Here is a 12,107-nt window from a genome sequence, read left to right as displayed (position 1 = left end):
GGTCGACTTTGAATTTTAAAAGTACTTCCAAAATTAAATTTTTTTAACCTCCAAAAATGACTTATTTTGTCTTATATTTTTCTCCTTTTCAGTACATGATGTAGTATAAAGGAGATCTAATCCCATCTCTAATACAAATTTCTTATTTGGATTCTTAACTAACTATTATTATTATTATTTTATTGTATTGGATACAAATGCCGTGGATTTTGTGTAGAACCAATTTTTGTATAAGAACACAAGACTCAAGTTCTTGTCAGATTAATTAGCATAGAAAATTAACGAAAAAATGAGAGGCAAGAAGGGATAAGGAACCCACAAAATGGAGTAAAAAGTATTTTTAAATAAAAAAGAACCATAAAAGATGAGATAAGAACTCAAAATAAGTTCTATAAAGTTCAAGATTACTTGTACAAAAAGTACTAATAAATAACGTTATATACAGGTAAATATATATAATTTTTTATTCATAAAAACAGAATTTGGTACCAATAGTTTTTTCAATCAAACATTCTATTCAAGTAACCGAAAATATGATGATGGTCAAATATAATATTTTCACGTGATATGTATTTTAAAACACATTTATCTAAAATAATTTTCAAATCCTTTGCTCGTGACATTGGAATTTCTCTTAGTAGAAGCGAGAGAATTAAGTGGTGACCAATGGTCTAAGAGTAGGGTGTCATAGGCCGGTTCGGAAAGTTGACTCAGAGACCCGATCAATTTCCTGCCAACACCTTCAGATTTTTTCTAATCCCTGCCAAATTTTTAACAAGTACTTCTGTTTTCATATATAACAAATTCTCTTAAATATGTTTTTAGTTTCTTAAATTTAAGATAAATTTATTTTTGTTTTTCAAATTTAAAATTATTATTTTTAGTTTTTATAATTTTTAAAAATTTTGTTATAGCCTCTTAAATTACTAATAACATATTTAAAAATAGCTAATTAAGATAGTTATGCAATATCACTTGGATTTAATATAATATTTTTTCTAATAGAAACACGAATAGGTAGATTTTATACAATAATATTTGATAAATTTTTTAACAAAATTTGAATATAAAGACTAAAATAAGATTTTTTGAAATTACAGGGACTAAAAATAATAATTTTAAATTTGAGGGGCCAAAAATAAATTTACCCTAAATTTGAGGGACTAAAAACATATTTAAGCCTAACAAATTTATCAAAGTTAACAAAATTAAATGAATTAATTTTAATTAATGATATCATAATTTTAAATTTTATTTAAAAAATATTCATAAAATCAAATGATATTAGTGATAATTATGTTGATTGACATTATTTTAGATTCAATAAATAATGTTTTAGTAATATTCAAGAAAAATGAATAGATTACACACTAATAATATCCTTAAAAATGTGATTCTTTAAAATACATGTTATTCTTTTTAAATAAATTATGTGTATTCTTTATTTAAAATAATTCTGTTTAAGTTAATAAAATCATTATAAATAATAAAAAAAATTAAAAAAATTAAATATAATTTTATATTTAAATCTAAACTTAATATCATTAATTAACCTCAAATAACTTTATGTCATATCATACATTAAAACAAGCCTCCCTTTATATAAGCTATTGTACGCCGATAACGCGGAAATCTATTATTTTAGTTTTGTATGAAATATTTAACCTCATCTTTAAGAAGGGTTCTTCTTTCTCCATCTATTAATATCATGTTGAAAATATAACAAGACTCTATTGTATACTGTCTTATTTACAATATGTGATGCTAAAAGCATATTATTTTTCTTATAGCATTTATAGGTTTGCATAGTTAAAATAAATTTCACAAAATTAATAATAACAATAATAATAAATAAATAGCTTGTTGTTGAATCTTTCTCTCAGTTGCCAATTCAAGGACATGTTAATTAATTAATTAATTAAGAAGATTTTATGGTACGATCATGATTCAACTGACACAAGTCCTTCTCTGCTCATATTTAGTTTGTCATGGTGTTGATGGAATGTGACATTTCCGAATAAGAAAACAAAGTCTGAAGAAATGTACAATAGCAGCAACTATATTAAATTTTGAATAGTCTAAATGTAAACTCAGATTGGAACACGATTGAACATAAATTCTAATGTGGTAGGGAAGACACGTGAAGTGAAGTGAAAATAGAGAGACAGACACGTACCCTGTTCTAACTCAAATTAGATGAAGTTTTTCGCATCAAGTTTTAATATGTGTATGGTTACATTCTTAAAGACTAACTATGAGTGAATTACAAATTCATTTATCATAACATTAAAGAATTCTTAATACGTACTTCTTTATCGTTGATTGAATTTGGATATTTATTCGAGATCCACCCGTGCGACACTAGTTAACTATTATTTTCAAGAGTAGGGTGTATTATTTAATGCTTATGGGAAAAAAGTGAAAAGAGGGTGTATAATAATATAAGATAAATTGAATAGACAATAAATAATAAACACATAATAAGAAGATATTTATAATGATTTATTGTTTAGGATTTTGTTACTTTATAATTGTTAAATCTCTCTTTAAGATTTTTTTTCATTATAAAAAATATTACATATAATGATATGAAAAATGTCACTATAAATATAATTAAAGTATAAATTTATTTGATATATAATTACATATAATTTTATTATTGATTTTAAGTAAGATTTAATAACATATATTGCATGTCATTATAGTTTATATTTATATTTTTTTAACAAAATATTAATATATATTATATTTATATTATAAATAAAAATAATTTTTAATAATAAATATTATGTTATTAAGTATATTAAATTTTTTCGGAAACATAGTCTATAATCAAAATCCAATTTGCATTTACTATAAGGTGTGTATTATCCCATGACAATTTTTTATAATGTTTATTCCATTTACATTAACATATGTTTTTTGTTTAATATTGAATTTTAAAAAAATGAATTAAATATCGGCAATGGAATTTTTGCAATTGTAAAATATAAATTAAAACAGTTAAAATTAAATCCTAACTTGTGTATGATGTGATTTTAATGTACAAATAACCATATTTATTATTTCAATAACAAAAGGTATCGGTACTTTCTTAAATCAAAAGGTAGTACAAAACAATGATCATAAAATAATTGGTGTGACAAAAAGAGATTAGGATAACATATAATATATTTTTATTCTCTCAAAATATTTTAAATTTTGATTCTTATAAAATTTTAATATATTGTTAATATTTATATTTATCAAAATGTTTGTCAGTCGTTATCTTTTTTCAGAAACTAAAAACACGTGTATATATTGAAATGTAAAGATTAGAGATGTTTGTCAATGTAAAACTTTTTTATACTAACAACTAATTATATCTTTTATTTCTGCTATGTCACTATAAATACATTTACTTTTAATAGTGACATGACACAATTAAAAGATATAACTAATTGTCAGTATAAAAAAAATTTATACTGACAGTGTATAAGTCATTAACTCTTAATTTAATCATTATAAAAATTAAGAATTAATTTGGAAATATTTTAAAATTAAAAACATAGTTAATAAAAAAACAAAAATAAAATAAAATGACATTGTAATAATTTATCATATAAAAGTAGAGAGACACTTGTGTCTACTAAAAGCCTCACCTATAACATCTTCTGATAATACAACACCAAATAAATCCGTATTTCTTCCCTGCATTTAGTTCAACACTCCTCCATTCATTTAATAGCAAAGCAAAGACATATCTAACTATGATGTACAAACACCAATTTCTTTCTCCTTTTCTATTTATTTAAAAAAAAATATCTTCAATAAGCAATGATAGACTGATACACTGGTGGTGTGAGGATTAATTTTCATCAATGCTATAATAATTCTGATAAACAAAAGGAAAAAAGAAGAATAAAAAAGAAAAAGCAATAATAATATTATGTGGTGTGAAGAGAAGGTTGGGTAGGGAAGGAGGGAAAGAAGAAGGAAAAAGGGTGTGTGGGTGTTGGAAATGGTGACGTGATGAGAGATGCAGTCTCCGCGTTTACAGGACGTGTGGGATAAGCCCAAACCAAGTGGGGGCCAAACCCAAAACCATTGGCTCCCCTCACCACCACCGCCCACACTCCCTTTAGTTTTACCCTTTAATCAATAATCTATCAAATTAAATATATCAAACAATATTCATAATTATAAAAAATACTATTTTCATGACAAAAGGAAATTATGTATTTTAAATGTGCCAATGCTTTATGTGAAAATCCTTACAAAGATGAGTATCATAAAAGTAGTTTTTTTTTTGTAAAAAAACACGTGTGTACTAACTCAAGTGAGTTTTCAAAGCCTAACTCACCTAATTTTTCATATTCCAAAAATAAATACAAATAAACAATATAAATTGAAAGCATATTAATTTTACGATCACCATTTTAAAAAAAGTTGCTAGATTTTAACATAATTTAGAAATAATTAAGAGTAAAAATATAGTGTGAATTTAGCAACAGCTGTGTAGGGAGTCCCAGAAAAAAGAGGAAGGCGGTGTGAATGTATATGAATTGGTTGCGGTTGCGGGTTGAGGCGATGTGGGACCCACCCAGCCCCTCAAGAGAAAACCACAGTTGACGTTCCGAAAACTGCTATTTTGTTGGAGGCGAAAACAGCTGCGCTCTATTCCAAACCCACGTCCTCCTCACTCTCACTTCTATAAAACCATAACTCCCAAACACGTCACTAATTGAATCAACATGCGCTTGAGTTGCAATGGCTGCCGCGTCCTCCGCCGTGGGTGCACACCGGAGTGCCCCATTCGCACCTCCCTCCAATGGATCCATTCACCCAACTCTCAATCCAACGCCACCCTCTTCCTCGCCAAGTTCTATGGCCGCCAAGGCCTCCTCAACCTCCTCACCACCGCTTCCACTCATCTCCAACCAGGTTTATATATTATATAATTTTACTTATCCCTTACCTAATCACAATTCATATCTAATCTCAAGCGTGTGGTTCAGCGGTAAAAATTGATCCACGTTTAAGCAAGGTCAGGAATTTGAATCTTATCTTGTATATGCAGTCACTATCTCACCCTTTAAAGTGCCTCTAATAACCAGAATATTAATCTGGATATTCTAGAGACCAACCAAAAAAAATCACAACTCATATCTTAATTCATTTTATAATTTTTATGCCCATAATACATAGAATTTATATTATATATATTAAACTCTTAATTTATATATTGTCTGGATCGAATTTTATGCTAACATTCAATAAGAATTTATCTCATCTTTATAATATGTTAATGAATTAAATAGCATAATAAAATAATCATATCTTAATAAACGTCTGAATAAAGATATTTTATACTAAAAACATATATTAATTAAACTCTTCAAATATTATTATAAAAGATGATAATTTTTAATAATAAAATAATTGGAGGACAGATAATGTATATTCTAATTAAATTCATTCCCCATTTTCCACCAAAATGATGATTTTTTTTTTATTATTTGTAATATTTGTATCCTTGAGTTACTAACGTTGGAGCTTCAATTTTGTTCTTTTCAGCGGTTTTCAAATCTTTGCTCTACGAAGCTTGCGGTCGGATGGTGAACCCGATTTTCGGCTCGACCGGGTTGCTCTCGAGCGGGAATTGGCACCTCTGTGAAGAAGCGGTCAAAGCCGTTCTTAGCGGCGCGCCGATTCAGCAGGCTCCGTTGGACGGCGCGGCGAGCCTGCAGCTTGAGGCTTGCGATATTCGCCACGTGGCAAAGGGCGATAAATCGTGCGGCTCTGACGGGCTCCACAAGGTGAAGTCTCGGACCAGCAAGTTCAAGCGCCGCGCCTTGAAGCCCACGGTGGACTCAGCCGTGGCTGAGTTGGCTCGAAGCGAGTTGAACGGCTCGGTGAGTCGTGAATCGGGGTCTGGGGTGACTCGGACGAGTGAAGCCGATAGCGGCTCCGTGGAGAGTGTGGAGCCGGTTCGAGCCGCCGATGGCGAAATGGAGCTGGAATTGACTTTGGGCTGGGGTTCAATGAAGAGACCAATGGTTCCGGTGATGCCACGTGTAGGGCTGGATCTATCTGGCTAGTTAAATGGCATTGCAAATGAGAGTTTGGTAGTGTTAGTGTTAGGTAGGCGGTGAAATATGTTTTTTTATCCTCACCCCTTTTAATTATATGATGATATTTTGGGTTTTTTCACATGTAAATTGTGAAAAATTGTCTATAGGTACAAATTCTTTTACATATAATTATAAAATTTCAAGTTGGCCACTTTGATGGTTGATGCCACTATGGCTATTTTTAGTAATAATATTATTAGATGGATTTGAATTAAAGAAAATGGTCAACACTATCAATTAATCAAGTTTTTCCAATTCAACCAAAAATTATATGGCTTCAAACCAAAAGATAATAATTCAGCCTAAAGGAGATTTGGTAAAAATGAATTAGATGTAATCAATAATCATCCCTCCCCATACGTTGTTTACTAGTTTTACTAATAGTTAAGAATGACATAACTTCTATCATTTTCATTGTTTTTACTGTATAATGTATTTTTTTAAATAAAAATATATATTACTTTGGCTCTTTGCATAAAAATATAACATTTCTAATCAGTTTTATAAATAATAAAATTATATGTTAAAGTATAATATATATTAAAATATTTTAATTAATTTTTTTAAAAAAAGTTTAGATGAACTAAAAGTGGGTCAACAACTCAGTAAACAAACTTACTAAATCACTCTTAAATAGAATGAGTTACATTTTTCAATCGATTTTCTTTGATGGACTAATCATCTTGTTTTATTTCTTTAATGATCAACTCATCCCGTATTGTTTTAGAAGAATTGACTTACTCTATCATCCTTATTTTTTTATAAAATCATTCCTTTCAATTATATATATATATATATATAGGGATGGCAAATATACCCGTACCCGTGGGTAATACCCGAACCCGTCCCGACTTTGACGGGGAATACCGGTTTGACCAGGTACGGGTACGGGTACGGGTAAAACCCGATATATTGAATCGGGTACGGGTACGGGTACGAGTATGTACTTACCCGCTCCGTACCCGTACCCGTACCCGTCCCCGTTCTCATTTTTAATTTAATATTCACTTTTAATTTAATTATATTAAAAAAATTTAATATTTTTTTACGTATGATTATTTATTATAATGCGAGATAAAAAAATAACCTAATTATAATTATAATATAATTAAAAAAATTTAAAAATATTATTTTTAAAAAAAAAATAAAAAATAAAAAAATTGACGGGTACGGGTACGGGTACGGGTATACCCGATACCCGACGGGGACGGGGATGGGGATGAAAATCCATACCCGACGGGTATGGGGACGGGGATGGGGATGAGTTTTACTTGCGGGGACGGGGACGGGTATCATGAAACCCGTACCCGCCCCGCCCCGTTGCCATCCCTATATATATATATATATATATATATATATATATATATATATATATATATATATATTTATACATAAACTTCGAATGGAAATTTTATTTGAGATCGACTCCAAGTTTTTGGTTGGACGAATAAGTCGCTGTGCTTCTACATATTTTTATCCTAAACTTACATTTCATTGTATATCCTAACATAACGGAAATTTATTACGATAAATAACATTTTCATAAAAAAAATTGACGGATGAGATGAAAAGCACATATGGTGGTGCAAACAGTAACCAAAAGTTGATGGGGCCACAGTAATGGGCCTATGCGACAGCCATGAGCCCAGAGAAGAAGGGGGAAGGAAAAACCCAAGCGAAGTGCAGATACGCAATAATCAGTCTGAGAAGCACCCAAAGTTGAGAGTGTGCGAAGAATTGGGTGGTGAGAATGGGAAGGAGAAAGGGGTATGTGGAGTTCGAGGAGTCGCCGCCGGACGACTTCGATCCGGCGCATCCGTACAAGGACCCGGTGGCGATGCTGGAGATGCGCGAGCACATCGTGAGAGAGAAGTGGATCCAAATCGAGAAGGCCAAGATCATTAGGGAGAAGCTCCGATGGTGCTACCGCATCGAAGGCGTCAACCACCTCCAGAAGTGCCGCCACCTCGTCCACCAGTACCTCGAGTCCACGCGTGGCATTGGTTGGGGCAAGGACGGTCGCCACCCCTCGCTCCACGGTCAGATTCCGAACGTTCTCGAATGTCATAGCTAGGGTTTTCGGAATTACGTTCAGTATTGTCTTCTGAAACAAATTTGGAAGGAATTTATTGTTTGATTTTGGAATTGTGGTGAATTGTGTTGTTCTCTGTGTGCTGGTTGTTTTTTGTGTTGATTACTTATTTGTTGTTGAATTTTCTGAACCAGGTCCGAAGGTGGAGGCGGTTGAGTCCGAATGACTGTCTTGTGGATAAATAAAAGGTTATTTCAAACGTCATTTCTACAATTTTCTCTGTTTTTTTATTTGAATTTTTCTTTGAGTGATTCATGTTTAGGGATTTGACAAGTTTTACGTTGGTTGTTCCTTTACATGGGCTTGAGTGATTCATATTTGGGGTTTCGATAAGTTTTTCATGTTAGGGGTTTCGAACGTCATTTCCGTAATTTAATCTCTTAAATGAATCCATCGTGAGTGGTTCGGACAAGTTTTAGGTTGACTGTCGAGGGTCTAACATAGCTCTCCTCCTTTACTTGGGCTTGGGATTGAATAGAAATTGTAGGCGGAGTTATTTTCAAATGAGTGATACTGGAAAAAAAAATGGACTTGCAATTAAATTAGTAGTGTGTTTGGTTGCACATTGCCGATATGATTTTTCACGTTTAACCAGAAGTTAATAGTTATATCTTCCACGTTTTTGGGATGAATTGATGTGATTCTCTGCTTTTTAATGAGTTTCCAAACATGCATAAAGTCTATGCTGACTAGATATCTATTTATGTTGCTGCCGTCTTTTCATGCTTATAAAGTCTCAAGAATTTGAGTTTCTTGTTCAGAAGTGTTGAGCATCCTAAACCAGGCAAATTGTTGAGCATCCTAAACCTTGCCTGAAGAAGTCAATCTGCAGGGTTAACTATTTTTGACTATATGTAGATATAAAGTCCTAAATTAATTAACAGATTTGATTGTTGTTACCATAAACTTCTCCGTACAGATCCTCTCATTTTTGGTTGAATTTTGACACTGATGCAGATGACTAGTGTGACAGTAATATGGAGAATTGCTCTGATAATAAATCAACTACGGAAAATGAGGCATTCCATGCCTCTTTGTTGTTTTAAAATGAATATATAAAAATGATGAAATGAGAGAGTATGCAGTTAACTTTACAATAGCGGGGTAGTTGTGTGTATTAGTTGAGTGGAAGAGTCTAAAAAATGTGGATAGCTTGTGTGAATTAGTGCTTAAAAGGAATTATTGTTGCAACTTGCTAGTCAAAACAGTATTTGGAAGAGATCCTAAATGATTAAACCCTCCATCCTCCCAACTTTTGTTCCACTATGGTTGGAGGAAAATGGAGGGGAGATATTTTTATAAATGATTGTTGTTTGGTTCAATTTTGAAGAGGGGAGGGGAAGGATGGCAGCAAAATCCCTCATCTAATTTGAGCTCTCCTCCAAATTGAGGAATTTGGAGGGGATTTAAAATATTGAGTATATTGTCTAAAATATGCTTATTTATGTTTTAAATTTCAAAACTATAAGGGTACTAAGGTAAGTTAAAATCTCTTGTGAATCAAACAAGGACAAAGGAGCGACCTTCCCTCTCCTTCACATTAAAATCTCTTCTCTTTTCTTATCAAAACAGAATTTCTAATCTCTTCTTTTCCCACCCTGCCATTAAAATCCCTCCCTCCTTCCTTTGAACCAAACGGTCCCTAAGTTATGATTGATGTAGCATTTGCATTGTTGTTAAAATTGATAAGAACTAAGTGTTGGAGTTATTTGAGTATTTGGTCTGAAAAGTAAAACACTTGTTTAGTTTAATTTGACAAGTACAACATCGTTGGGTGACTTCTTTGAGGTCAAAGACTAGTATAGTATTACATATTTGATCAAATTGGAATGTTAATTTGTAACGCCAGGTACATTATAGGTTGTTTTAATATTCTTTATTTCAAAAGATTATTCCATCGATACAATTATTTGTCTGTAAAAGAAAATAAGTTTTGTTCCTCTTGCAGGGAAGATAGATTATCCAATCGGTTATATTGCGATATCAGATATTGGGTGGATGAGTGCTTATGTTGCAGTTATTGTGATCATGTTCTTTTTCTTTACTCGAACTTCCTGCGAACTACAACTGTATTTTGACTTGGCCTTGGCTATTTTTGCTTGCTTATTAGGCTTCTGTCGCTTGTTTCCATTTAAATGTAAACAAGTATGGAAAGATATGGGCCACAGTACATCAGAATCAGATTATGAAATAAGTTTATTTCGTTTCCTGTTATAATGAGTGCTTCATTAATAATAAGATTGTACATTTAGTTCATTCCTAATATTCAAAGACTCTTTAAACTCAAATGCCACACACCGATTTGTTAATCATGAGATTTCGTTGTCGTGTTGGATTTGTGAGGGTGATAAGAATTTTCTTCACCAAACCCCAGCACTCGCTGAAAGGGAGAATATCAAATGTTTTTGCTGTAATGATCTTGATGGTGTTATTGTTGCATGTGAATGAACAGAGAGGAAACTGCTGGGAGACATGTTGGAAGAGGACCATTCTAAATGATAATCAGTGATGGTCTTGGAGTTATGGAAACAAACTAAAGTACATGTTTGGATTAGCTTCTTTTCCACATGAAAGTAGTAGTAGCTTTAAACATTAATAACAGATTTTTAATGAATAAACAAGTGACTTGATTTTAAACAACATAAACAAAACCAAAGATGCTACTAGGTTGTGTCTCATAACATTTAAGAAGACAACTTAAAACCTTAACAAGAGGACTCGTTGTTGGAGTTCAAAACCTCTGTACCTTCTTTCACCTTTATTTGGTGCAAGACTGCTAGTTCTTGAGCTGAAACATCTTATGTCTATTGCTGAAAGATTTCGTGATAATATGAATAGGTGATGCTGTGCTATAGGCAGAGTCAGTTAGGTTATCATGCAAAGCTTGAGAATATGAATATATATATATATATATATATATATATATATATATATATATATATATATGTAAGCGTGAGCAAGAAGAATGCTGAAGTTGATTACAAGAATGAGAAAGAAGAAAACCGGTTAAAGTGCTTGAAACAGTAGAAAGAGGAGTCTGTAACAATAGTCATCGATCCTTGATGAAAGAAGACATGATCTGCAAGCAAAAGAAAACATTGAAAAGAGGTGAAACATGGAGCTCCCTTCAATCCAATGGTAGGGCTAAGCAGGCGGGTGGAGTTGCTCTCACAGCATGCAGATGGCCAAACTTAACATTTGGAAAGAAACATTAAGGGTAGCCGAATGCATGAGATGACAGCTCTTGCCTCTCCTCAGCCCTTCGTATTGGATTGAAAGGAGCTCCCCTTTGCCTTATATACATTTCTTAGCTATGAACAAAATGGTCCCCTCCCTCCTTAAATACTACTACTAAAAAGTTGTTGTACACTCCTGCTTCCATCGTCAACAATGTCTCATGCCCCATGCTTTCTACTGTCTCATGCCCCATGCTTTCTACTTTCTCCATGACTAATTTTGTCCCTCTTTCAAGATGCAGCATACTGCATACGTTTATATATATACAAACACTTGAACACCGCCAAGTAAAAGGAAAACCATATTAGCATTTATAGCAAAATATCCAAATACTAATTTGTTGCAAATTCAAAAATTGAAAAAACAAAAATTCTTGCTAACCGGTGTCTTAAGTTAAGAAATTAATATGTCGACATTAAAAAGTCCACATTTGATTGAATCACAACTTCTAGTAATCTACTATTTTTCACACTCTTTCTAAGATATTCTTTTTTATCTATAAAAAAGATAGAAAATTATAAAATTAATGATTTTCATAAATAACAAATGAAGAATGCGTTAAAAAAACATAAAAATATGTTGTTAGCATTTCTCAAACACTAAAAATAAAATAAAAAAACACATTTAAGTTTTGTTTCATTAGAAAACAATATCAAAATATCTCA

At 31.8% G+C, this 12,107-nt stretch overlaps 2 protein-coding genes across 2 annotated transcripts; both read left to right on the top strand.

Annotated features, from left to right (window-relative positions):
• Positions 1–4,697: 4,697 nt before the first annotated feature.
• On the top strand, positions 4,698–6,264 carry LOC109797229 (LOB domain-containing protein 40). The gene is made up of 2 exons (XM_020357194.3): positions 4,698–4,923; positions 5,557–6,264. Exons 1-2 carry the CDS (start codon positions 4,734–4,736, stop codon positions 6,078–6,080), a joined length of 714 nt encoding a protein of 237 aa, XP_020212783.2. The 5' UTR covers positions 4,698–4,733; the 3' UTR covers positions 6,081–6,264.
• A 1,526-nt stretch (positions 6,265–7,790) lies between these two features.
• LOC109798072 (NADH dehydrogenase ubiquinone 1 beta subcomplex subunit 10-B-like protein (Complex I subunit NDUFS6)) lies at positions 7,791–10,461 on the top strand. The gene is made up of 3 exons (XM_020358279.3): positions 7,791–8,152; positions 8,340–8,393; positions 10,154–10,461. Exons 1-2 carry the CDS (start codon positions 7,864–7,866, stop codon positions 8,369–8,371), a joined length of 321 nt encoding a protein of 106 aa, XP_020213868.1. The 5' UTR covers positions 7,791–7,863; the 3' UTR covers positions 8,372–8,393; positions 10,154–10,461.
• The last annotated feature ends 1,646 nt before the right edge of the window (positions 10,462–12,107 follow it).

This window comes from Cajanus cajan, chromosome 1, assembly GCF_000230855.2.
Source record: "Cajanus cajan strain Asha chromosome 1, NIPB_CcT2T_4, whole genome shotgun sequence".
Classification (NCBI taxonomy): domain Eukaryota; kingdom Viridiplantae; phylum Streptophyta; class Magnoliopsida; order Fabales; family Fabaceae; genus Cajanus; species Cajanus cajan.
Note: the sequence above shows the minus strand (reverse complement) of the source record. Positions and strands in the feature narration are given on the sequence as shown.